Source organism: Periophthalmus magnuspinnatus, chromosome 17 (assembly GCF_009829125.3).
Source record: "Periophthalmus magnuspinnatus isolate fPerMag1 chromosome 17, fPerMag1.2.pri, whole genome shotgun sequence".
NCBI lineage: Eukaryota > Metazoa > Chordata > Actinopteri > Gobiiformes > Gobiidae > Periophthalmus > Periophthalmus magnuspinnatus.
The window spans coordinates 6,160,341-6,186,336 of NC_047142.1; the positions used below are offsets into that span (position 1 = coordinate 6,160,341).

Here is a 25,996-nt window from a genome sequence, read left to right on the forward strand (position 1 = left end):
AGGGACTGAAGTTTGGAAGGTTCCCAGCTGATTTAGTGCTCCAGACTTAAAGCAGCTTATAGAAAAGTATTTTGTGCTGGTTACTCAAACACATTTTTTTCATATCTAAGTGTAAGACCTAGATATTATTGCTGAAGAATGAGAGCAAAGAGTTAATTTGCTATGAACTTCATGTAAAGCAAAATTAAATGTATATGTGAAAACCTATCTCACCCCCTGTAAATATGTGTTACGCCAGACCTACATCCAAATATGCCATGTCACGAAGGCAACTTGACCCTAAACCTCCAGATACTAATCGTCTCCTCTTCTTAATTCCCCTTGTCTAGCACAAACTCTTTTTTTCAATGGGGAACACACTCCCTGCTGCCAGTGTAACGCTAACCCGGCCTCTGTAACCCAAACCAATCACTGTTTTCTGGCCCATGTTACGCAGCAGTGTAGTCTGGGAAATGAGCTCTTTTAACCATCCCTTAGGCCCGACAGAGGTGACATCATCTCTACACAAACAAACACCTTTGTTTTTACACCTGACCTGTGAAAAAGAAATTACACTGCGGATGCTTTACAGGAGAAAACGTAATGTTATCCTTCATAAAAGAGTCCGTAATTTGGTAGGTGAATATACAAAACCTCCATTCTACATTGCACCATTTATGTTTTGTACATTTTTTAATAATCACTCCGTCTAATTGTTTACTATGTAGCCTGTTTGCATATATAGACCAGGGTGAGAGGATATTTGTATTTAGGACGTGCCTTATTTGCCTTTATAACCTGATGGTATTCACAAGCAGTGAATAAGAAAAGAAGACTGGTTCTTTGGTGTCTTTGCTCATTGAGTATTCAGTTAGAGTCAAAGATGCAGCAAACGCCCAACAGTGGCAGCCAAAGAAAGTCCTAGAATACACTTTAAGCACTGCGCCTGTCTGTTTATACCTCTTCTGTGGCTTTATAGTTTTTAACACAGCTCAACACTGGGAGTCATTCATATTCTTATTGCGTCACCTTACATTGACGGTTCTGTCAATGCTCTGCAGGTCACTCTACACCTTTTACTATTAGCTCTTTGTACAACTATATATGGACTTCCTGCGAGAGTGACATCACAGCAGCTCCCTTGTCTGTTTTTCCTCAGCTGCTGGCAAAAAGGTCACAGACACCCAAGGTGGAGGGGTGGAAATGTTTGGGGTTGGGGGGAGGTGCTCGGCTCAGAATCGGAGACACCCATTTACACAGATCGAATTTTTCTCCTCCTCTTTCTCCTCTACCTCCTCTTTCCTTCTCTGTCTCCTCTTCTGGATTTGTGAATGGAGAATACAGAGTGCACCCAAACATCACCGTCAACATTATGAGCTATCAGAAAATGACTTCACTTGAAAAAAAAATACATAAAATATGATAGAAAAATCTTGATTTCTATCTGTAGTTTTATTTTTTATTTCTTTTCCTCTAAAAAATCATGCAGCCCTCCGAACAGAGTTTTGATCGTGCAGTAAACATCAAATGGAAAAGGCTTGAATGAGGTCTATGTATTTGACCTCTTTAAACAATACTCTTTGATGTTATTGTCGTATCACGAGAGTCACGAAATGGTCATGATGTGAGACAGACTCTGAATGAATCAATGTCTCTCTCAGTCAGAGGAGAGCAGCAGGGTTAGGACTTTTAGGAGCAGACTGACTGTGACTCACTCCTCATTTAGCAACTTCACTGCTACCAGCTGCTCACTAGTGGCCCACAAGAAAAGGCACACTACTACATGAGGGTGGATGGTACATTTTTACATCTTTAGTCTAAAATTAAGCTATTGTTTTGTGCATTGTCTAAAATCATCCACCTACTAAAATATGCTTGAAGTACTGAATTTGACAACAAAGTAATACTAGTGCTGAAACACATACAGTTTGGACGTGTAAAATTATTTGAAATGACATGGAAACCAACAATCTTAAAATATAATAATACAACTGTAAGGGATAGTTCATACACTGCATTTTAGCATATACATTGCCAAAGTTGTACTGCAAAATCCACAACTTACTTCATATTTCCAACATATCGGTGACTTCTACGGATCTTTCCCCGATCCATCACACCTGTTATGTCCGGTGAGGTCACGAGCAGGATGACCACAGCCGGACAGTTATAGATGGTTATTGTTGTGGTGTCAGTCAGAGGGGAGCGGCAGGCAGAAGAGTAACTCACCTCTCATCAGAAGCTGGTGACACAGTGACACTGCGCAAAGACATGTGCTATTTCCTCTCATACTGATCGATATGCTTGGTCAGCCATTAAGCCCGCTGTGTCTGCACTCATCTGTAAAACCCGATCCATACGGCATAATCACCCCAAGGTCAGGCTACGTGGACATTTGCATATACTGTACAGCAGCAACTTCTATTGGCAAACTTCACAGCTTACTATTGTTTTCCTGGGCATACCTTCTTGATTTGGGGTTTTCTAACTGTGGGACTACCCTTTATTCAGCTCATGTTTGGGTTAGGGTTAGTTTAGTTTTCAAACCATCACATTTTGGCTCAGGTGTCAGGGTTAAACAAGTGCTGCTCATAGTACCACCTTCTCATTTAGGCTTTGCAGAGTTGTTTAATCCTCTCATAGAAAGCGTTCCTACAGTTTCAAATTTGACAGAAAAACAGCTTTCTTAATCTTTGGCTCAGTTCAGACACGGTTCTTTTTACTGTTATGTAAAAAGCAATTATGAAAACTGTGTTGCATCATGCCCCACACTCGGCCCGCAGGTAGACACTGCAGAGAGACAGTGGCAGTCACGTCTCACTCACTCGTGCATCATATACTCTTACATGAACTGCTGCTTTTAGTATCACACAAAGAGGTTTTTTTTTTGTCTGAATTCCAATGTGACCCAAGTGTCTTCAAGTGAACTGGTCCCTTTAAACAGATGAGACCTTGTGAGTCATTTGCACTCACTGCTCTGAATCATAACCTTGTCTCCACTTCTTCTACCCGTCTGATCCGAATATCTTATTAGAATCATTTTTATGCATTGCTTCTCATTCTTCCACAATTTAAAAAAAGCTAAAATTGGATTATTATTATGTGGAGTACAGTTTAAAGTAAGCAAATCATTAAAACAAACTTCACTTCAACTTAAACTTCACTTTGTTTATGAACCCAATGGGGCAATTGACTTAGCAACAAAGAGATAAAAAGGCACATAGAACATTCACCACCTAATTACATTCTGTTTATCCTGCTCTGTCTATATGCAGTTCTTTTTAACATCAGATAAAACTCCTAGACATGTCTCTCCATAGTCACCTCATCTCTGTCCAGAGACGACAAACTAAATGTAACTGTGCTAATCTCAATCTAAACTGATTCTCACGAGGGCTGCCAAGGCTGCACATCGCAGACTTTCTGAAGCACATATTTTGTGCTCTAGCAGCGTGATGGAAAAATAAATATTGGTACCTCTGCAAATGACTCAGCACTGCTTTAATGAATTTCAAGGGGAGTGTGAGGGGGAAGCTGTTGACAGGCACAGCTGTTAACACAACTGTGTAAGCAAACAGACTTGGCCTCCAGCCTATGGTAAATCAGGAAAATACTATTGCATTCATAAAAAAGATATTATTGAATTATTTTAGGTTGGCAACTTCTAATTTGATGATTTTTTTTTATTTTTTTTTATCGATAACTGTCATATTGGCAAGTGACCAAAAACACAACCAGGCTACAAGCACCAAGGGTCTACTTATCATTCATTTAATAATTAATAACTAATGCATAAATAAATGTGCAAGTCTGGGTTTAATCTGAACTTTTTTTTTTGTCTTTTTAATTGGAATATGCTATCTGAATATTTTATATACGTATGTTCTTTATATACATAACATACTATTGCCAAGAGTTGATATCATTAAGAGTTAGCTAAACGTGGCTGTTGTTTATAAGAATATTCTTCCTGGCCTAATTCCCCCAGCTTAGAGCCCATTGGAGAGGCTCATTCATACCGTGGAGTCCTTCCAAATGTTCACCATACAAGAGTCCATCAAACTGCCACAGATACAGGCACAGGCTTAATTATACAGGCACTAATTATCTCATACACTGCTTACATAACCAAGGGTGCTTTGAGAGTGAAAGGAGGAGGGGACTTGACTCGCAACTAGCCGGAAACGCAAGATTTTCCTCTGGCCACACCACTGATGCAACTTGTGTCAAGTCCCTGAAACCACTGTCTGAAAAAGCACATAAATACGTATTTTTATAACTAAATCAGATGCAGACTGGTGATTCTACCAAAACACAATCAGTCATACTTGCTTTAAAGAGAAATAGAGGAGGACTAAGCAAGCAGTTTGTATGAGTCATGCTATTTTGTTTGAGCATGTGATTACAGTCAAAGAATGCCTGTCATAGCAATTATACTGCTTAATTAATCCAACACAAGCAAAGAGGCAAGATCTAATAGGTTAAAACAAGGCCCAGTGTGAAACTATCCAAAGTGATTATCGTCACTATGTGTGCCCTTAAACTCACGTGCCGCCTGCTGGTCACCTCACGTGACAACATCAGGCTTCGAGCTGATATGCCACCACTTTTACACATACAACAATTTGGTTATTGTTATATATTGTATTGTTATATATATTCCAAAAAAAAAAAATCACAATAATGACAAGAGTCATGTAATTTTGCTTTGGAAATCCAATTATTGTTCACATTAAGAAAAAACTCTTCTGTCCAGAAGGACAAATTATGTTAACTCATCCTCAATACAGCCATAATGCTTTAGAAACTGAAATAGTTCCATACAGGTTTTATAATGCTTTGCTGCAATAACCCTAAAACCTACTCTGTGGAATACACATAATGCATCTTCCAAGTGTTGACATTTGCATTAGTTGCGGCTGAGTTTTGAGAAGGCTCAGTGTGGCATCGGTTTACCTCATGTTAGTCCAGAGCTGGGGGAAAGTGATGGGCTGTTTGTTGTTACATGTAGACGTCATCTTTCAGCAGCCCTGGCCCTGTACACTTCCTTAATGTGTCTAAACCAATCTGGGATGCGAGTGAATGTCCTGCATGCTTGTGACATCATGGAGTTTCCACTGCTGAGCCTGACTGGGGTCACAGATAGCAGCTTTGATATTTGCGCTCTGGCAGGGGTTCCCCACCTAGTGCCCCTCCTGTCCTGACCATACAAGGAGTCCTGGAGGGGCTGTTTATGTGCGTGAGGGCATTTGATATCGCAAAGGTCACACTGTCCATGGCTGCTAACCAATAGATTGCAGAATATCTTAATGGTTTCATTCCCATTAAGTAGTGTTATCAGTAGAGTCAAGCATCACCATGTTAAGCTAGGATTGTTTAGGTTGATATTAATCTGATTGTGAAATAATTATTTTATGCCATGCAAGGTAATGTTTCCCAAATTGTTTTTCCCAAAGAGAGTATCAGGTTTCTCAAGAAACCTAAACATCCTTTTAGGTAATTTCCATGGGGCTTTTCCTTTTAGCATTGGCAGCTGCTTTTGATGACACGGATCGACTTCTAAACAGACTAACACTTTGAAACGTAAGTCTCCAATGGATAAAAGCTGTTTGTTTTCCTGGATTTGGGATGAGTCCTATGATGCTTATTAAGACAGAGCTCAGATTTTCCATCACACATGTATGCACTTTCACACAGAGAGTTAGCAGCAGAAGTGATATGACACCTCTAACTTTAGGCTCTGTCTCCACTGCTCCACCACATTATCTGGTTAAGATGCAGCGAGAGCAGGCTTCAGCTGGCTGACAACACACTCTAAACTTCACACAGGTTTTCGTTTTTTCCCTCGAAATTTAGTTATGATCATTAAAAACATTTAAAAGCTTTTTCTCCAAAATTATTCTTTCCTTCCACATAGCGGTGCTGCCCTGGGGTAGACTGATGAAGTGATGCTGCCCCCTCAGTCACACACCACCCCTTTGTGTGGGGTGGTGTGTGGTGGTGCCTTTTTGCCAATGTGGTAAAAAAGTGCCTTGCCCTAGGACACAACAACAGCAAGCACTGGTCGGTGCTTGGATAGAACAGATGACCTTCCCAGGTTAGTGGGTGAATGCTTTAACCCATGAGTCATTAGAATGACTGGACAGCTACATATCTCCACAGATGTAGTACTAAGGGATTGTTTAAATGCTAATGGACCTAATGCACAATTTTGTTTTCATTTTTTCCCCCCAGATAATTTCTTTTGCTATAATGAAATTGGGATTCCTTGTTATATACTGGTAGATCAGACTGTGCAGGTGTGTAATGAGTTTATTCGCGTACAAAGGTCAGAGGTCACAGGGTGTTACAGAGTCAAAATAGAAATAGTGTCCTTGGTGACAGCCTAGCAACTAAAATTGTGGTGACAACCCCGAGGAATGTGCTGTCATGTGACACCCCTTCCATTCCTGCATGGAAAATCCAAACACACTCAGAGCTGTGTCAGCGGGGAGAGCCCTTTGGAAACAATGTTCGGCTCGCTCTCCCGGGGATTTCAGGGGGCAGCAGAGAGAGGGAGAGAGCTACTGCTTCCACTATGAAAAAAAAAAAAGCAGTCCAGCCATGAAAAACGTATTTAATTAAATGTTTGTCGTTCTTATAATGGGTGCTTGCACAATGCTCTGGTTTGTATGTAAGCATTAGCGAGTTCCCTGGTGTGTAAGTAAAGTTTAATTCTTTATGTGATCTTTACACTGTATTATGTTTAGGACGGCAGGTGCAAATGAAATCCTAGCCTGTGTAAACCGTAGGACTTCGGTATAACTGACACACGAAACACACGAGCATATCAAAATAGTACCCAAGTGTTGTTTAGCGTGTGAGGCTGCTAACTGCATGAATCTTCCACACACGTACATGTTTCCAGCTTTGAGGAGTTGGTAATTAGTGAAAGCACTAAGGTGATAACAAGCAGCAGCCACACGTTAACGGCAAAGGTGTCAGTGCAGGATATCACAGCCCCTCCTATTATACTTAACAGGCATAAGCTCTGTGCAATATGCAGGATACAGGCTCATAAGGGCAGGAAAAACATCTTTAATTTACACTCGACACCATGCTTTGTCACACGTTTTTTCACTGAAGTGAGATCTACAGAAAATGTGCTTAATTTTTAAATAATGCAATTAAATAAGAAGGGTTCGTAGTAAAAAACAAACTGTTAAATGCGTGACAAAAAATGGCACACCCAAAAAAATGGCACATCTGAAATTCAATCTGGTCACTAAAGTAAACAGCCAATGACAAACTTAAGGAAATAGTCCTGAGAAGTAACTGAATACATGTATTGGAAATATTCTGAAAACTATTGAGTAACTGTATTCTGGAGCAGTTACCATTTCATTTCTTTATCTTTATTAAATAGGGGAACCCAATGAGAACACTTGGGCTCTTTTTCTTATGCGCTCTGTTTAAAATACAATACAAGCAGAAAAACAAACAAAGTTTACAAGTCCATATAAAACATTAAAAACAGGTGCAGGTGTGAGTATAAAAGTTTGTTGCCAGATTATTAAATTATGATTGTGTCACCCGTCTGTTTTGGTGTGGCTTTTAAAGGTTTCAGAATACAGTTACTTTCCTAAATTAAAAGGAACACATGATGGTACTTTATTTTGCAATTTTGGCTTTGAACTGCACAGAATTGGTTAAAAAATAAATAAAACACAGCTCTTGCAGTGGGTGCATGTGTGATTTTTGTCTCTAATTGGACACAAATTAATGCAAAACAAAAAATAAAGCTGTTTGTAATTATGTCATGTTTTTTCACTGTAATATAATCCAACTCTGTGTAAAAATATGCCAAGTACTCAGAATACAGTACTCTGATTGGCCCATGTAACGGAATATGTAAAAAAAAATACATTTTAATTTGGGTATTCTGTATTTTATAACTAAATATCAGAAGTATTCTTAATTTTTTTTGCTGTCTATTGTGTTGTTGGGTTCTCTACATTACATTAATAATGAACGAGAACGAAACGGAGATTCTAATTTTGGGACATTTTCATTCTGATTTAAATGTTCTTGGCCCATTAGCTTCCTACTCTCTGTCATCTGTCAGAAATTTTCTGGACAGTTCTTTGAAACTGGAAAAACAAATCAGCTCGATAGTCAAAAGTAAAATCAAATCTGAGCTCCCCTTTAGTGAACTGGAGAAAGCAGTCCATGCATTTATCACATGTTGGCTTGACTTTATACTATGGGCTGGATCAGTCATGTATTAACAAGCTGCAGATGGTCAGAACCCAGCCGCCCGTGTGCTGACAGGGACCAGGAGACAGGAGTACATCACACCTGTGCTGGCTCAGATGTACTGGATCCCACTCTGCTACAGGATGCATTTTAAGATTATTTTGATTGTTTTTAAAGGTCTGCTGCTGCCTTGAGTCTTTAAAATATTCTGCACTTCACCATTAGATCAACTCAAATTATAAATGGTTTTGAATTCACACTTAAATCTCACCTTAATGCTCAGTTTTTTATTATTTTACTCTTTGACATTATGTATTGCTCTGTTGTGTCTTTTATATTGGTTGTAGTTTTTCTATTATTGCCCTGTACTGTAAAGCACTTTGGGCACCATAGGTTGTTGTAAATGTGTTGTGTAAATAAAGTTGACCTTGACCTGATCTTGACCTGTGTGTCTACCATGGAAACTGTGCCCGATGACAAAGTTGGGATGAACCAATATGTTGACATGCAACTTGAGAACTTAAATTGAGCAATAACGATACATATAGTTTCACATTTTAGGATATCAATCATTCAGCCCTCCCTTGTTCTCATTGTGAGCTGCTTGTGCGACAACAGCTGCTCTGGGGCAGATTGGCCCTTGAATCATACATTCATGCACAGGGTCATGTAGTGTCTTTCCCGAGGACATAACTGGATGTTATGGTGGACTAAAGTGGGGAGTTTTACACCCAAGAATTCTTATTTGGGTTGAGGTTGGGCAATTGAATTTTTCTTAACCATGTGACCTAAATATGCTATTGCAGTTTGTGTACAACTTGCTGCTATAAATACAGAGAAGCAGTCTCCAATGTAATAAGAGAACATGTGAAGAGTTTGATGAGTTTATTGAAAACCAGCTGTTCTGGTAAATATAGAGCGATTCACTCTAGTATTGGATTGAAAGCTGGAGACCATTACAGTATTTTTGTAAATATTTGAATGTTATGTTTTCTGGGCCTTTCCTCTTAATTCTATGAGTCACTGCCTTCTTTGAGCAGTGTTCACAACTTCTCATTTGGCATCACACTTTACTTTAATATCTATTTAGTCCATCGTCATTATACACTGAAGTCCCATTGAGGCTCCGTTTCTGTTGGATGCTTATGAATGAGCTGCAGAGTGGACACACACTTAGAGTATGTTTCATAAAGTACAGGAGGTGGTCACAGACGTGATTACCATGGCAGCGACAGACTGCCTCTTTAATGATATTCTTTTGCTGTATTGATCATACTCTGGTTTGCTTATATTTGGGGACATATGAATTATGACTAATCAATGGGAAAAAAAGGCCTTCTAACTTCCGATGCTTTTGATTAAGTGAGTCATAGAAAAATACAGCCTTTAGGGATGAACAATTAAGCTCTGCTTCAACCTCCATGTTTGAGCCTCTACCATCATCAGTGTGCAGCCTCTGGAGGAGCCTCTTGTAAATGTTTGTCCTGGCATTATACTGTCTGCAATACAGCTCCGTTAATTCTTCTGTTTCTGTCTGAATGTGTTGAATTGTAAGGGAATCCCATGTTCCTAGACATACTTCATGATACTATGTTTTTATCAATTCCTCCTTTTCTGTTTTGTTATTTGCAGGATGTGGGAACAGCAGCCTGAGTGGTGACATGTATAGTGCAGGATATCATTCCATCACCAACATTGATTATTCTTCAGTGTGCATCAGTGCCATGAGCTCCAGGTACAGGGAGTGTCCTGGGATGACTTGGCAGCAGATGGACATGTGCCAGCTCTCGTTCCAGGACGCCTCCTTTGACGTGGTGCTGGAGAAGGCCACGCTGGACGCCCTCATGGTAGAGGAGAAGTCTCCCTGGAGCCTGTCCCAGCCGACCGCCACTTTCATTCACCAAAGTCTGACCGAGGTACTGTTCATCACTCACTAAAAGTCATCTAAAAAGGTTCTGAAAGAAATGCGTATATGTTACATATAACATAATTCTAATATTTTGAACCTTAAACTGCAGGAAGATTCTAAGTACGGGGTGGTACAATATGCTTTAAGTGCTGTTAAAATATAATGCACTTGCATGAAACAAAAGCCAAAATGTTTCAAAACCAAAGCTGTTTAAGAGTTTTCCACTGCACACAGACTGGTGCCTGCTTCAGACAGAGCAGTTTGGCCCGCACTGTGCTGCGACACTGCTACAGGAGTTGATCTGTAAATGAGTGTGACTGCAGTGAAATTGGTAATAGAGGCACTTTACATTTGCAGCTCGTCCACAGACCATCAGTTATCCATCATTGAGTGCCCTTCAGCTGCTGACTGCAGCACTAACCACCACTGTGTCAATGTGACAATAACAGTGTTTTGGCCATTAGCCATGCTTGACCTTGACACAGTAAGACAAGAGCGTGTTATGCCTGAGCTTACTCATGATGCACTGAGAGCTGCTTTTGTGAACAGACCGTAGGTGGTACCGTTTTGTTCTTTAAACATTAATGATGTAGTGAATGAAGGGAAATGTCACGGTGCATTAGTCATTTATTCTAATGGAAGCAGCGTGAGAGGCCATGTTTGTAGTCAGTCCTGTTCTGGCCTTTCACTTGACAGTCAATTATTTGACATTGTAAGGTTGTGGTGGTTTTGGTTGGATAATGGATCTGTGTGTTTGAGCAGAGAGCTGTATTTAACAGAAAACCCCTTAATGGCAATATATTCATCCCTGCAGATTGGCAGATCATCATTGGGTCATATCAAGACTCCATATTTTTATGCGGCAGAATGATAATTACATAACGTTCAGTTTTCTACTATTGATTACTGTCACACTGTTAAGAGACATGATGCATCCTAAAATTATAACAACACAGATGGTATTTCTTTTCTAATCTCCCATGATAAGGAGAGCTTTAATGCCAAAAGCTCAAGTTTGACTGTGGAAGTAAACAAAGGCATTACACAGACAGTGAGTCAGGGATGGCGCCTGACAGACAGTGTCTCACATGCACACGTCCCACTGAATGGATGGATGGTCCCGGTGTTTTCCTCTGACAGGAGGAAGCATTAAAGAAGGATCATAGAGTGTGTTTGGGGCGCAGATGGGAGGATTTGAATCTCTTCAAAGGAACTGAGGCTGATCTCACGATACAGGCTTTGCAGATGGACATCACTGTCAGTAGCTATTACCTTAAACTACATTTCATGCCCCTGTCTCCCTTCTGTTGTGTTTATTGCCTTTTGTCTGCTTTGTCATAAAAAAAGATTCTATCAAAATAAAATCAAGATATTTTCTCTACTACTCACTGGGATTAGATGTTCAAAAGAACACAGAGGATTATCCAAAAGAGCAAAATTATTCTCCTGAATAAGTCCCTGGTCAGGTGGCTGCTGTGAGCTGTAGCATTGTCTTGTTGAAACAACAATTAAAGGAAAAGCACTCAGAAGACAATCTTTATCTGTCTGATTTCTCCAGAGAACTGATCAAACTACTTTTGTCCCAGTCTAGAACCAAATTGAGAAGTCGAAAAGCTATAAGACATTCTGAGGCGTCTAGTAATTAGCAATAGCACTAAAACTTTTTTGCCAATAAATGCTGCCAACATTTATATAATCACACTGTTTGCAAATATCTATGTGATAACGCATTTACTGTGAGGAGTCCATTGTAAACTCATTGAAGCTCTGATAGTTTTAAGTCCACAACAGAGACACATCAGTTGTGGCATCAGTGAAGTAAAATGAGCTACTACACCTTTAAACATACCTGATATATATTTTAAAAAGTTTTTTCTTGACCTGTGCAGTTGAGTGCCGCTCTTAGTGTAGTCTGAGTGCATGTGATGTACAGTAAGGCTCTCATTTGTGCTACTGTGATTATCAAAGTCGAATCATGACACCCTATATGTATTTAGAAACCTCGTTTACATTTGAGAGGTTTGGTTTTCCTTGCATGCATGCAGATGGTATGAGCCGTAAGGTGGAACCTCCATAGCACTGTGGTAATTTTCAACTTCCACTACACTTCTTAACTCTCTCAATTAGTTTAGTAATAAAAAAACAACTTGTCATACTGTACCAAACCTTAGCAGCAGTACCACTGTGAAAAATGAAACGTTTGGACATTTGCTATCAGGAGGTTCTGACACTGTGAATGCCTCAGAAAATCAAACAGAAAGGGAAAGAGGTAGAAAAGAAATGCTACTATGCTAATGCTATGTTTTAAATTATGATCAGATGCAACACTTCCTCTAGCTGTGATTTGTCTACTTTTATGCATCTCATTCATGTTTGTATTTGGAAGTTTTATGTAAAATCAGCTTTTGAGTCACTTGAGTACAATTCAAATATTTGTGATTTTTCTATGGTTTTCAGATTGAGATTGGAATTGTATTTTGTATTGTAATGATCTGATATTTAGTGTTCAGTGTAGACACCTTTTCTTGATCCTGTTACTGTTTATGTGTTGTTGTTAATGTAACTGCTGTTTTATGTGACTCTTGGTTGCTCTGCTGACAAGTTTATGTGGTTCTGTTCATCAGTTACTGGTCTGTTTTGGAGACTGGCTCTAGTGAGTTGAGACTGCTGTCGTTCTGCTCTTGTTTTGTCGTGGGTTACAGCCTATGGTAGTCCTTGTGTTCAGAAAATAAACACCCAGAAGATTTATACTTATATCGCCAGGTTATGAACAACACAAGGGCCCACCTGCAGTGCATCTCCAACATCGTAAGCATTACATTCTCTCTCTTTCTCTCTCTGTCTGTCTGACTCTGTCTCTATCTATCTCACTCTCTTTCTATCTCTATTTCTCTCTCTCTGTGTCTCTCTCACTCTTTTTTTTCTCTCTCTCCCTCTCTCTCTGTGTGTTGGCAGTCACGATTCCAGTAAGTTTATTTCCCAGTAGCTAAGCAGATGAACTCAATTCCCACTTTCATCTTACAAAACTGAAATAGACCAAGCAGGTGTACATAAGACAGTGGAGGTAAATGAGCAGTTATTGGAAACATGTTTTGTTTTTTTTAAATGCAAAACTGCAGCAAAAATGTTGACAAAATGTTAAAGTGTGGATCTGCATAAGAGCAGAGCGAGGGAGCGAAGACAAGAACAAGAACTGACAGAAAGCTAATGAGCAGTGTGTCAGTGTGAGAACAAAAAGAAGTGAGCTAGCAATGTAGAGCTCGATGGGAGGGAGGTAAGCTGAGCGCACTACTGTAATCTAAAATCTGCCTTGAAAATGTTTCCTCAGAAAAAGCAAACACTATTTACAGCGACTTCCACATGCAAACCTGCAAGTATGAAGTGCCGACCTGATTATCCCTAAAGATTTACAGAAAATGGCATGTGTGTGTGTGTGTGTACAATGGGTGTGATAACAAGAGATGCAGGTTGTGTATCAGCCAGTGGTAGACACACACACACACACACACACACACACAGAGTAATAAAAGCTGTCTGATACTGCATAGCATGAAGAACTACACTAACTCTACCCACTTTTGTTACAGTACAAATCTACAAGAATAAATGAGACTTTGAGGACTTAAAGCGTTAGAGTCAAATATATGATAAATTGTGCTGATGTCAGCACTTTTACTTTTCTACTTGGTCACTTTCTAACATAGAGCATGGATAAAAATGACAATGAGGCCTGTAAGAAGACACTTAGCCTCGGAGTACATGGCTAATTATGAAGAGTAAACAAAGCCCGTGTTAGCGCTGTTGTCGTGTTAGCGCTGTTGTCATGTTCGTGCTGTTGTCGTGTTAGCGCTGTCGTCGTGTGAGCGCTGTTGTCAGGCTGCACTCTTCGTAGTTTTTTTTTTTTACCAAGTTCAGCAATCACTACAAAGATTACATGAAGGTATCAAGCAGGTAACACAAATGCCTTTTCTGACATTATTAGCATGTTTTAAGGGACTGCAGAGGCTCCACAGTCTGCATTTAACTCTTCTGGGTGTTGCATTATCCACAGACCTCAACAGTGGCAACGCTCGATACCTGAAAAACATGCGGTATCGTCGCTTTTGATGATACCAGTAACGGTATCGGAACAACCCTAGTAGACACCAGAGTGCGCTGAGCTGTGAAATGTATTTCTCAGGCTGATACACTCTATGAATCACTCTTACTGTTGCCATAGAGACGCTTCGGTTGAATATCTTCTCAAAGTAACACTTTTTAATTGCTGACCTTTAGTCTTGTTTAAAGAGGTATGGACTCATTTGATGCTTGTTTCAGGGACAAAATGATTTAAAAATATATCTGTTTTAGTTTCTGACTGTTTAGGCTTGGAATGAGTTTAGCACAAATTCCTAAGTGGTCAAAGAGCACAATCAGCAGAAGAACAGTGTCCCAGAGCTGTTCAGCATGCTGTGTGCGTTCAAGGGCACCCGCAGCACTGACGAAGCAAGCCTTACAAAACTGTGAGATTAAAGTATGCTAATTCTAAGGGTTAAGTCGAAGCTGCAGTGTGCCTAAGGAGAAGAACAACAGCACTATTTGCTTTGCTGTCAGCAGGAGGTGATGTTCAGATTGGAATTTTACAGGCGATTGACGTAGGTTATAAACTGGTGATAAGGCATTTTCAAAAGCTGCACAAATGTATGAAGCATTATTTTACACTAGGCTTTATGTTATTATTTTGTTGATGTTTTTATCACTATTGTAACATTCTGGTGTAAGGAAACACCAAATTTCGGCTGATTGTTTATTTCTAGCTCAGCGGGCTCACTGATGCAACTCTGGAACTGACGAAAGGTACATCACTTTTGTTCAGAAATTACATCATACGTTCTGTCTATTTAGGGGTGCATGACACGTGCCCCGCATCAGGGTAAACTTTAGGTTAAGAGGCCAGCCTGGTAATCGTACATGAGGGATATAAAGAGAGGTGCAATTCCTTTGTTCTGGTCGGTTCGTTGGTGCTTGGTTCCCGAGGTAAGGAGATGGATTCCAGGTCAGTATGAAGATGTTGATAGCCATGATCTGGGACACTGATTAGCTGTGTTTTGGGTGTGGTCCACAATGTTTTACCGAGAGATACCACAGAGATTTAGGTAATAAAGGCTCCATCGCATTGAATTGTTAGAATACTTAATTGTATCAAGAATGCAAGTGTTATCCAGGAGAGATTATGATAAATGACAATGATGTGAATGAGCTTATAACGCAATACGTGCAATACAAAAAATATGAACTCTAGTCACATTAAGGGTCAAAATTGTCAGATTGTGGAGCCCTTATCCTTAAGTTTTATCACCTCTATGGAGCACAAGGAGGTTTTGAGCTATAGAAACAGTTGTACTCTTGTTGTATTTTTGAACAAGGAACTTTACCTTTGCAACCGTGTTTTTGGTTGAGCATAATTTGCCAAAAAATATGCTCAACTTGCATTAGTCTCTTGTATTAGTTTTAGATTTGAGATGCCTGTGGTGCAATATGGCTTCCTTGATTTTTTCATATCTCAATATACAATATACAGTGGGCAATTTTGTATTTTTAAACAAACGGGGTGGTTGCAAATGTTCTTAATGAAAGGGGGTCTGGTCCAGATGCTGTCCAGATTTTCATAATTTAGAGGCTTGTTTTTACTTTGCGTTGTTGATATTAGATTGTTAAATAATAAAACATGTTGTAGCCCTTTAATCCCCAGGAATCCCCACCTCTTGTGCCCCGTTATATTGAGAATGACACTTTGCCGTAAGTGTGAAGACGCTCCTGTGGTGACATCACACAGGTATAAATCGCACAGGGAGACAGATTTATTGACACTGATTGCTTGTCGCTGCTCCCTGTTGTGCACAGTACTTCCTGCTCCATTACCGGGAACCCGGGATGTGTGCTGAGAACATAGCCCACAGAGAACATAACAATAATGCAGGGCCCAGTGCTACAGTACATGTGAATTACTAGCGCTGTTTGCAACCGATTTGTGTTAAATTTGTGATGCACTACCAAACAGTTCACGGGAGCGATCGTTCTTTATGTGAGCCATTACAATTTGAACTTCTCTGTTAAAACAAATGGAAAAGCTCTTTCTTTGTTTTTTTGGTGGCTTTGCTGTTTTGCTTTTACGTCACCACTTGCACCTAAAAGTGATCAGTTATCTGTGTGTTAAAAACAAAGTTGTGCAAAGCAAAACTGAGCTGAGCAAAACTTATGCATACGACTGACACTGTAAGAAATTTTGATTAGCAATATATTGATGAAGAAAATATAGACGATAAACAATAATTTTGGAACTAATTTATGCCACTGAAAATGATGAGCTGCAGTAAATAAATAGCAGAATGAAACACTTCAGGCCCTTATCATTCAATATATGAAACATGGAACAATAGTTTTTTAGATCAATATTTATCCTGTGTTTATTTTCTTTGCACTACTGGGAAATTTTTGGTAATTTTTTGACTATACGATAAGATTAAGCTGCAGAATGTTGAATAAATAACTTCTATGGTCCATTACAAATGCAAACCAAGTAAAAGTTTCATGCTGCTGTTAATTTATTGCAGCTCATGACTTTTTAACAGTATTATACATTTAGAATATTTTTTTGTGGTTTAAATCTGCTTTTGGGGTTTTGTGTCTGACATAAATTAGTTTCAGTATTATTGTTTATTTACTTCAGCAATATATCACAATTCAAAAGGTGTTATCGTGACAGGCCTGTTTGTATCTATAATGATTCAAAGAAGTGATTTATTCAACTAATTATGGCTTACACCTTAAAAAAAAAAAATAAATTCCCCAGTAGTGCAAAGAAATGGTACACATGATAAATATTGTTTCAGTTTTCATATATTGGACGTTAAATCGATGTAGTAGTTATCGTGACAGATCTATTAATGCATGTAGGCCATAGACTATATAGATAAATGGACATGGTTAATGTGATAGCCGCTGCATTCCAAGTAGGAAGTGATCATAGGCGCACTTCCCGCTCCATCGACTCTGGCTCTAATTGACTTTACGTTGGAAAATTGTCATCCCTCTGTCTGTAACTGCTGCAGTGAGCCTTGTCATTTCGGTCTTAAAATGTTTGTATTAACCCACGCTACATTATCCTGGTGTTTTTATTTCACTATTTTGTCTGTAAATCAAGATATGAACATTAATAACAGACAAATCAAGTGCCTTCCCGCCAGCATTAGCAACAGGTGCGGGCAGAAAGGGGTGTTACCTTCAACAGTCTGGCTCCGGATTGGCTCTTTGGTTGCTACGATACTCGTGGTTTACCCGTGGAATTCCAAATATGGAACTCGGCTCCAAATTTCCCCCATAATTGCGAGCCTCAGCGAGCTTCATTTGACTGGAGCCGAATGCTATGGGTGACAACACAATCCCTTAGTCCACTTCTTTATACAGTCTATGATTTGGGCGTACAGTTTCTTATTTGTCTCCCACTCCCAGCTGCCATAAAAAGGCATCTGAAGACTAAAATATTAACAGCTAAATTATTATGTTGTTGTGATCCATCATGATACAGAACTGGCAGTATCTTTTCTGTGTTAATCTTTTCCTGAAAAATCTAAGAACATTCAAAACCTTTATTACAAATTCATGTTAAGCCTGTGCGTCTTTCCCCAGTGCTGTGGGTGTCCCATCTGTGCCCTCTGTGGCAGTGGGGTTTATGTGTGTTTGGAGGGTTCTTCTCTCCGCTCTAATGAAGTGAAAGTAGAGCAGTGGAGCGCACGTGACGGATGACAAGCGTGGGTGATTCACTGCAGCCTGCGCTTGTGTGGACAAGAAACAGCCAAGGATCAGACACAGGAATCAAAGTGTCATCCCAGTTTGCAGTATACATTTTGTTTTTTCTGTGCCTATGATCGTGCGCGGTGCGTTCAAAGCAGGCATTTGTTTGGTTGTGTATGTGTGTGTGTGTATGTGATGCTATGTGTGCCAGAGCTTCCCAGGCACTGGAGATTTACAGCTTGGCATGATTCTTTACACGTGATTTGTACATTCTGCGCTCCGATTGGCAGACGGCCCATCGTGGACACTTCGCCAATAAAACAAACACATATTTATTTCCTGTCTGACGTGATGAGATGCTCTGTGAAATGAGTGAAATCTATGGCTTTTTATAGTTTTGGAGTTCAATAAAAAATGCGTTCAAGTCGTAGGATCCATTTGGTAATGTTGAAGATGTGAGGCAGGTCTTGACAATGTTTAAATCCAGGCTCAAAACAGTTCTGTTTCCCTGTGAATATGACTGAAAGGTTTTTATTCTGCACTGTTCTCTTTTAATGTAAATTTTATGACTTTATGTAAACAGCACATTTAGTTATAGTTTTGTACTGTAACTTAAGATTGGTGACAAATAAATTGCACACTTTTTAAATTCAATAATTATTAGAAATCTGAAAAATCACCTCAAACTGCTACACAGAAATCTCAGTCCTCTCTTAATAATTGTTGACCAGCTTTAAGCTCATGTCCTACTTTTCGCAAATCGTTTTCCCTATATGCGCTCTGCTCACCTCACTCTCCCTCTTCTCTGTGCAGCCGGCTCTAATCTGATCCTGCAGCGTTCAGGTCTGTCCCAGCTGTGAGCAGGGAAGCCCCCAACCTCGCCTCTTCCCCCAATCCTTCAAACACGCACTATTTCATGTTTAGCCAACTGTCCACCAGGATATAGCTCATACAGTAATGCACGGACATAGGCTGCCAGATGAGACCGTGCAAAGTAATCTCAACAGTGTCACTAGGTGTGTCATTGTGTGCACGTAATGCTATAATACATACGAACAGTAGTCACAAAGCTCAGTGAAATCTGGATAGTTTTCTCTAGATAGTTTATGTCTAAAATAAGTGAAGCGTTACTACAAAGTCAACAATAATAACAACCACAAGGGGCAGTTGCATTCTGTTCAATATTTAACCATTAGACTTTGTGGTATAATCAAGAAAGCATTTTAAGATTGCTTTTTATTTAGCTGTTTGCCAGGAGCTAATTGCTAACATAACTATCCATCTAGTAATATTGTAATCTTTCAAAAACTTTCCACAAACCTATAAACTTCTTCTGCACATTTTCATTGAAGTGTTTAAACCAATCTGTTTAGCTCAACTTGGATTATTGAGTTGTCTTTACATACACTGGTAGTTGCAGTAGAGGTAAACATAAATAGGAAGGAATGTGAGAGGCGCACACAGACACAACACACAAACACCCGCCCACCCTGCAGATCGCCGTTGCCTCGACGACTGGTATCGACTACAGAGCACTGTTCCTATGGAAACAGCGGATGCCTAAAGGAGGAAGATCATTAATTGGAATATACAGAGAGAGGGATGAGGAAGACAGGGGACAGGAAAGGATAATGAGAGAGAGAGTGTGGTCAGAAAGCCCTCCAGAAAAACTCCGGCCATTACGCACACGCATTACACTGTTATTTTTCAATGTGCTCTCTTCAATTATTTCAAAGTGAAAAATCCATACCGCATACAGAGCGAATCACTCATGCATAGAGGTGTCTATTTAACCAGGAAAGATGCGATAAACACAGCTGCCGGTAAACGGTTCAGGGAGAAAAACAAAGGGGGATCCATATTTGGAGGATACGAGGCGAATCTATCTGGGCCATAGTAAAACCCTTAAAGAAGGTTAGTAGACTACACAAATCTCCCCTGAGTCAGACGCTCTGTGTGAGGTGTTCAAGTGCATGAGATGTCCTGCTTTTTAGAGTTTTTGTCAACTTTTTTTTCTCCTTTTCAAATTTAAGCAACTTTATTTACTTTACTTTATTATTTCCAGGGGCAGTTAGTTTGAGTGGTAAAAAACACATAGTAAACAACCAAGCATTCAACAGAAGGACATTACACTTACAAATTTTAAAGGCGATTGGCTGAAGGAATGAAAAATCTGAAACACCTTTTTGTTTTAGAATAGGGGACAACATGGCAACATCATCCTTTCCCCCATAACAGTAAATGCTCTGCTTCCTACAGTAGTGATTTGCGTAGTGACTATAATAATCCATGAAATCCTGTCTTGACAACCTCATCTATTTTTCACGATTTGGAACTGGCACGCAGTTCTTATGACTGTATTTGGCTGAGTTTGTGCCACTAAATCTTTATGAAAAAACTGAATTACTGTACAGATAGAAATCGATGCTTTGTTGTACAGAGTGCATGATTCCATCGCCAAAGCAAACTGAAGGAAACCAGCGAGCAGCAATAAAGACTGGCTCATAAAAATAATAGATTGTACTCCTGCATTACAAGATCTGCTTTGTATCCTCAGTGTTGTTGCAGTATCTACACTCGGTTTCTTCCAACTCCCTCCCTTTTCTCCCCTGTCTTTTGTCCTTCGATTATAGCCCTAGAATGCAGGAGAATCGATAGCAGCACTTAAATCGAGGCTTCTTTAAATCACAACAATGTACAAGAAGGAAGGTGGACTCTGCCTGCTCCAAAATGATTTAGTTTTGTTTTTTGTTTTTTTTAGACAAGGGATGTATTTAAGACATTTGTTGTTGATGTGTAAGTTGTCAATTTTGTCATCTCTGGTTTACATTATTTATTTTTTTTGTAATGGTCTTCCTGCAGACTGTTAATAGTAGCTTCAACAAGTAGGTTTCCTTCTTATAGCAGAGATGTTCCCTGGGTATAACAACATTTAGTTTTATTGTAACATTTAAATCATTGCAAAACACTATTTGGGAATTTTGGGTCTCGTGCCTCAAGATCTCATGAGATAAAATTGTTACAAAAGTGAGGAAAATTATGTCTTTTTTTTTCCATGTGTTTTACATTTTGCCTGGAAAAAATTGGACAATTAAGTACTGGTGTTACAATGACTGTAAATATAATAATAATAATAATAATAATAGTAGTAGTAGTAGTAGTAGTAGTAGTAGTAGTAGTAGTAGTAGTAGTAGTAGTAGTAGTAGTAGTAGTAGTAGTGGTAGTAGTAGTAGTAGTAGTAGTGGTAGTAGTAGTAGTAATAATAATAATAACATTCATAAAAAATAGTGAGACTCAAATTATGAACTGGATTGCACAATTTTATTATTAAAAATGATTTCTAAATCTCATCTTGTCTCGTTCTCACCGACCCTACATCCTCCCACTTCGTCCCATCATGCTTCTACTCCGAAGTACATACAGTAAAAACCAATACAAACAATATCCCAGAGACATTTTCACCTAAATCATTATGAAATTTGCACAGGTTTTGTATTGCAATTTTCTCTGACTTGTACCATAGAAAAGATGAGGGTATAATAAAACTAGTTTGACACATGTGACATAACAGGCTCAACGCGGCCTGTTATGCCCAGTACAGTGCATGCACAGACAGGGCTGCAGTGGCACAGCATTAGACGTGTTTGCAGAAGCATTCATGTGTGTATCTTGGGAGTGTTTGGAGATGGATAGGGGTCGGCTAACTGTGAAAACTCTGCCTCTCCACCCAACAGATCTATCAGGCCCGGTCACTCTCCCTCTCCTCCTCTCAGTGGAGCTTTTACTGTGCATCCCAGGTCAATGGCTACACCTCGTGATCTGCTGCAGTCCGCTCCCACAGCTCACAGGAGACACTTAAATGCCATTTTCTCTCCTCTGGCACAGGTTCACATGCAGTTAATGCTTGTTCAGTCTCAAGTGAGCCAATCGACCCTCCTCTGTTTTGGGCTAATGGAGACAACAAACATCTAACAACAGTCAACTCCACACTGATTTAGACTCCTGGGTCTTAACCCATTGTCTATAAAAAGTTTTGTTGGAAATATAATCAATCTTCAAGTGTGAACGTGACTTGCTCTTTGCTGGGAAAGTGTTGGGAAGAATATTTAGAAAAATTAATTTAGTTACAGAATTCATTCAAATATATTTTCTGAAGACTGTTAAATGGTCCAGACAGGGTGCTCTTGTATTCTGAATACTTAGAATACTTTCACTTTCATTATATTATATTATAGTGTAAAAATGTGACAGATTAATTAAACAGCATCATTTTGTTCCACTGCTTGTAATACATTTATTTATCGCCAATAAAAGAAGTATAAAACATACACATTGAAGCCTAAATTGCATGAGCAAATACTGCCATGTACAAAGTAACTGTATTCTGAATACCACCAAATGAAAGCATAACTGTACAAGAATACACTTATTCCAAATTAGTATCATAAAAAACAGATTTTTTTATATATGTATTTCATTCTTTCACTACACTGTGTGAGGCACATTTCCACTCATTTAAATTTCAAATTTAAATGAGTTTAATAACAGCGACTTGACTACCATTTCAGCTTTATGGTGGTTCTTGGTCTGCAGCAGTCTGTCTCTTTCTAAAGTTGTTCAGGGAAAGAGCTGTGAGCTGCTGTGGTGCGGTTATGATCAGTTGGCAGGTGGTTATAATGTTGCACTGCAGTGTAAAGTTGCATAATGATATTTTCATATAGAAAGTTAAACCTGTATATTTCGGAGAGCTGCTGTGGAGTTGGAGGTAATTTTGCTCAAGGGCTACAGGATCACTAACAGTGGGTGTTTTAAGACATTTAAACCATACTTTATTTACACGTGGGAAGCATAATGTGGTTTGTTTTGTAGCATAGTTTCAACCAGAGGGAAGATGCACACAATTTGAAAATCTATGTAAAGTTTTCTCCAAAGCACTTTCTCACACCTTCAGGCTAGAATGTAAAACTATACCTTAAAACAATGAAAGGAGAAATCAGACCCTTAACATTCAGGCTGTAAAATAATTCAGATCCCCTGACTCCAAAAGGCTCTTGCAAAACTAGCAACCATAAGGTGTCAGTGATCAAGATAACAATAGATACACATATAAGACATCAATAAGGCCATAATCAGTGCATCTGTTCTGTTCTATTGGAAGCTTATTCTTTTTATTTTAAAAGCCCTATATTACCTCAAATTGACTTGTGTGAGCTTTAAGGCATGTAATAATGTTAACTCCCCAAAAACATACCTGGAGTTGTCTCTTGCAGTCCTTCTCTCAAACTGAAAACACACTGTTCCACCTTGTGAATTCATGTAGCAATACAGGAAGTGCTCTACTGTGTTTTTAAACTCCATACACCTTCACTAGAATCATTTAAATGATTTCAGCCCTGGAATTGCAAATCTATATTGAAATAAAGGTAAAAGGTAGTAGCAACTTGAAAACTACCACTACATGACATCACAAGGTGGAACAGAGCATTTTGAGCTTTGGAGATGTCGACAGACTAATGATAAAGAGTTACTCAAACATGTGTGAATGAAACAAAACACAACTCCAGGTCTGTTTGTGATGAGTAAACAGCATCATAACAGAGATCAGAAAATAGTGTAAAACTGGACGTTTATACATTATGTCTGTTGGAGTAACGGTAAAATATTGTATTTCACAATACACATCACATTACTTAGTAGAGCATCTGGAATTACACTCTTTATAAATGACATGGCTAAGCAAAATAGTAAATGAGCTCTTGTCGGCTCGTGCCCTCCCTGTAATCTTGTACCTCCTGAAACCCCTCTCGCTCTGGGCCGTGCAGCTGCCAGATGTGCAGAGATTTGCCTGGAGAACATCTGGCCTCTACTACAGTGGGGAAACACAATTATGTTCAACTGCTACACGAATGATACACAATCTACTACACAGTCACTTAGTTTTGGTCTTGTTCATTTGTTGTTTGCGATTGGGAGTCTCACAGAAACAGCTCCTGACTTCATCCACATAATTACGCATGTAAGTGACACGTAGCGCTGTCTTTATTGTTCTGCATGTGGAAATATTACTGTAGTTATTTACTGGCTGCAGGGTTCACGGGGAAGCAGCCGAGAAATCCAGACTTCCCTGTATCTGGACACTACAGAACAGTTGTGAAATGATGCCAAAACCAAATTACTCTTCAGTCAGGTCAATGGAAACTTAACTTGATTTAAAGGTTTTGCAAGTAAGTACAGGGCAGTGATAGACTAGAGGGTAAAACATTTGCAACGTCAATATTTTAAAGAGTGTCGTTATTATGCAAAATGTACTTTTTAGAGTTTATTATCATGTTGTAACACTCCCTCATCAAAAACCTGCCTGAAGAGGTTTTAGATGTCATCCATGCATGGTTGAGTAATCTTGCGATCTCTCCCAGGCCCTACTGAGTATGATCCTATCCAAAGCGAGGCCTGTCATGATAATTACTATATCGACTTATCATTCAATATATGTTAGCTGGAATAATATAGTTTTGGGTTTAATATTTATCTGAAGGAGAGACCCTTCAAAATGTAACTACACTGCTCTCTGATGGTTTTGCAGTGAAATAAAGTCGTGGATAAGTTTGTTGCCATTTCAAATCATATAACTTTGGTAGAAATTATCAAAACCGTCCCTATATATCGGTCCAAAAGTATCGGCAGAGCATATCAGCCATCCGTTGCTCTAGTTTCTGAACAAACGGTATCGGCATTGGCCATGAAAAAAAACATATTAGTTGTTTTGATTTGAGCGGTACAGGGTTGAATAAGTCATTTCTGTGGCTTATTGTTGCTTCATTCTGCGATCTATCTATTTACAAAATGGTTTACTGGGATTATCCTGCTTCATGTTTATTTTGTCAGTGTTATAAAGTAGTTTCAATATGATCATTTATCGTTATAATTCTCTTTAGCAATATATCATGCTTCAAAATGTTATTGTCTATGTCACTCATGCTCTCGCTGCAATTTTCCATAAATATACATGATACAAAACAATGCACTACAACTTCACAAACCTGATGCGATGTGCAGTAGTTTCATTAGCGGTATGCATGCTTAATTTTGTTGTGATAGCGCTCTGGAGGGGGAGTGACTTTGCAGGGAGAGCAAAGGAAGGGGAGACTCAGAGTATTAAAAATGAAACTGAAACGATTTAAACGTGTTATTACTGGTATGTTGTTTTCGGCGAATATACGATTTACAAAACAATAAAAGGTAACATGGTGATCAGAATGTTACGTTTTAGCACTTAATACCTTGTCTTTAATGATTTGAACTTGGTGTATTTTGTGCTTCATAGTAATGTGATGTTTTGATGTGTTGAAGGGTCTGCGCTCTACACAGCTCAGTTTTTAAGGAGCATTCATTTCCCCAAAGTCACTGCATCACTAGACAAAATGTTTTATTGTTTATGTGTCTGTAGAGTCACAGTTTTTGCACAGAATGACTTCATCATATTTGTTTTTTTCTGGTGTCAGACTTTAGTGCTGTGGAGGGTCCTGTTGACTTTTCCATTGCTGTTGCTCTGAGTGACTGACTGCCTTAGACTTCCCAGTGTTTGTGTGTACTTGCGCCCGCTCCCATCTGTCCTCTGCTGCTCTCTGCCACTCAGGGCCCATATTGTCTGTCAGCGCAGTCTGTAGAACACCACACACTGCAGGGCTGCTATCTGACAGCACTTAAATAGACTAACGCAGTCGGCCGCGCACCAACTCCAGCCAGGGAAGATTAGAGAGCAAGATGAAGACCTGAGGAGGAGGGGCTGATGGGAAATCAAGTGCAGTGTCAAGGTTCACTATTCTGTCATTTCTGGGAACTGTTTTTACATTTTGTATCACCGTTTCAAAGAGAAATGTTCTTCCCTGCTGAAATAATCACACTTGTGTTTTCCCCGAAGCTGTCAATACACAGGATTTGTTTTATTTCTGCTATTAGCAACAGAAGAATGAGTAGGGCATAAATCCTTGTTTGGCTTTGGGCATCACTGTGCTTATGTAATGTTTGCTTTGCACGGCCATCAGCCCAATCCCATGAATGTCAATGAACCCACTATCTCTGCCTCTATCCAAAGTACAG

The 25,996-nt window shown here is 39.3% G+C and overlaps 1 protein-coding gene across 1 annotated transcript in view; it reads left to right on the plus strand.

The window, feature by feature from the left end:
* ece2a (endothelin converting enzyme 2a) overlaps positions 1-25,996 on the plus strand; it is a 58,883-nt gene that overhangs the window by 16,368 nt on the left and 16,519 nt on the right. The window contains exon 3 of the mRNA XM_033982681.2: positions 9,847-10,130. Within this exon, the coding sequence (XP_033838572.1) occupies positions 9,847-10,130 (284 nt within the window). The remainder of the gene's footprint in view (positions 1-9,846; positions 10,131-25,996) is intronic.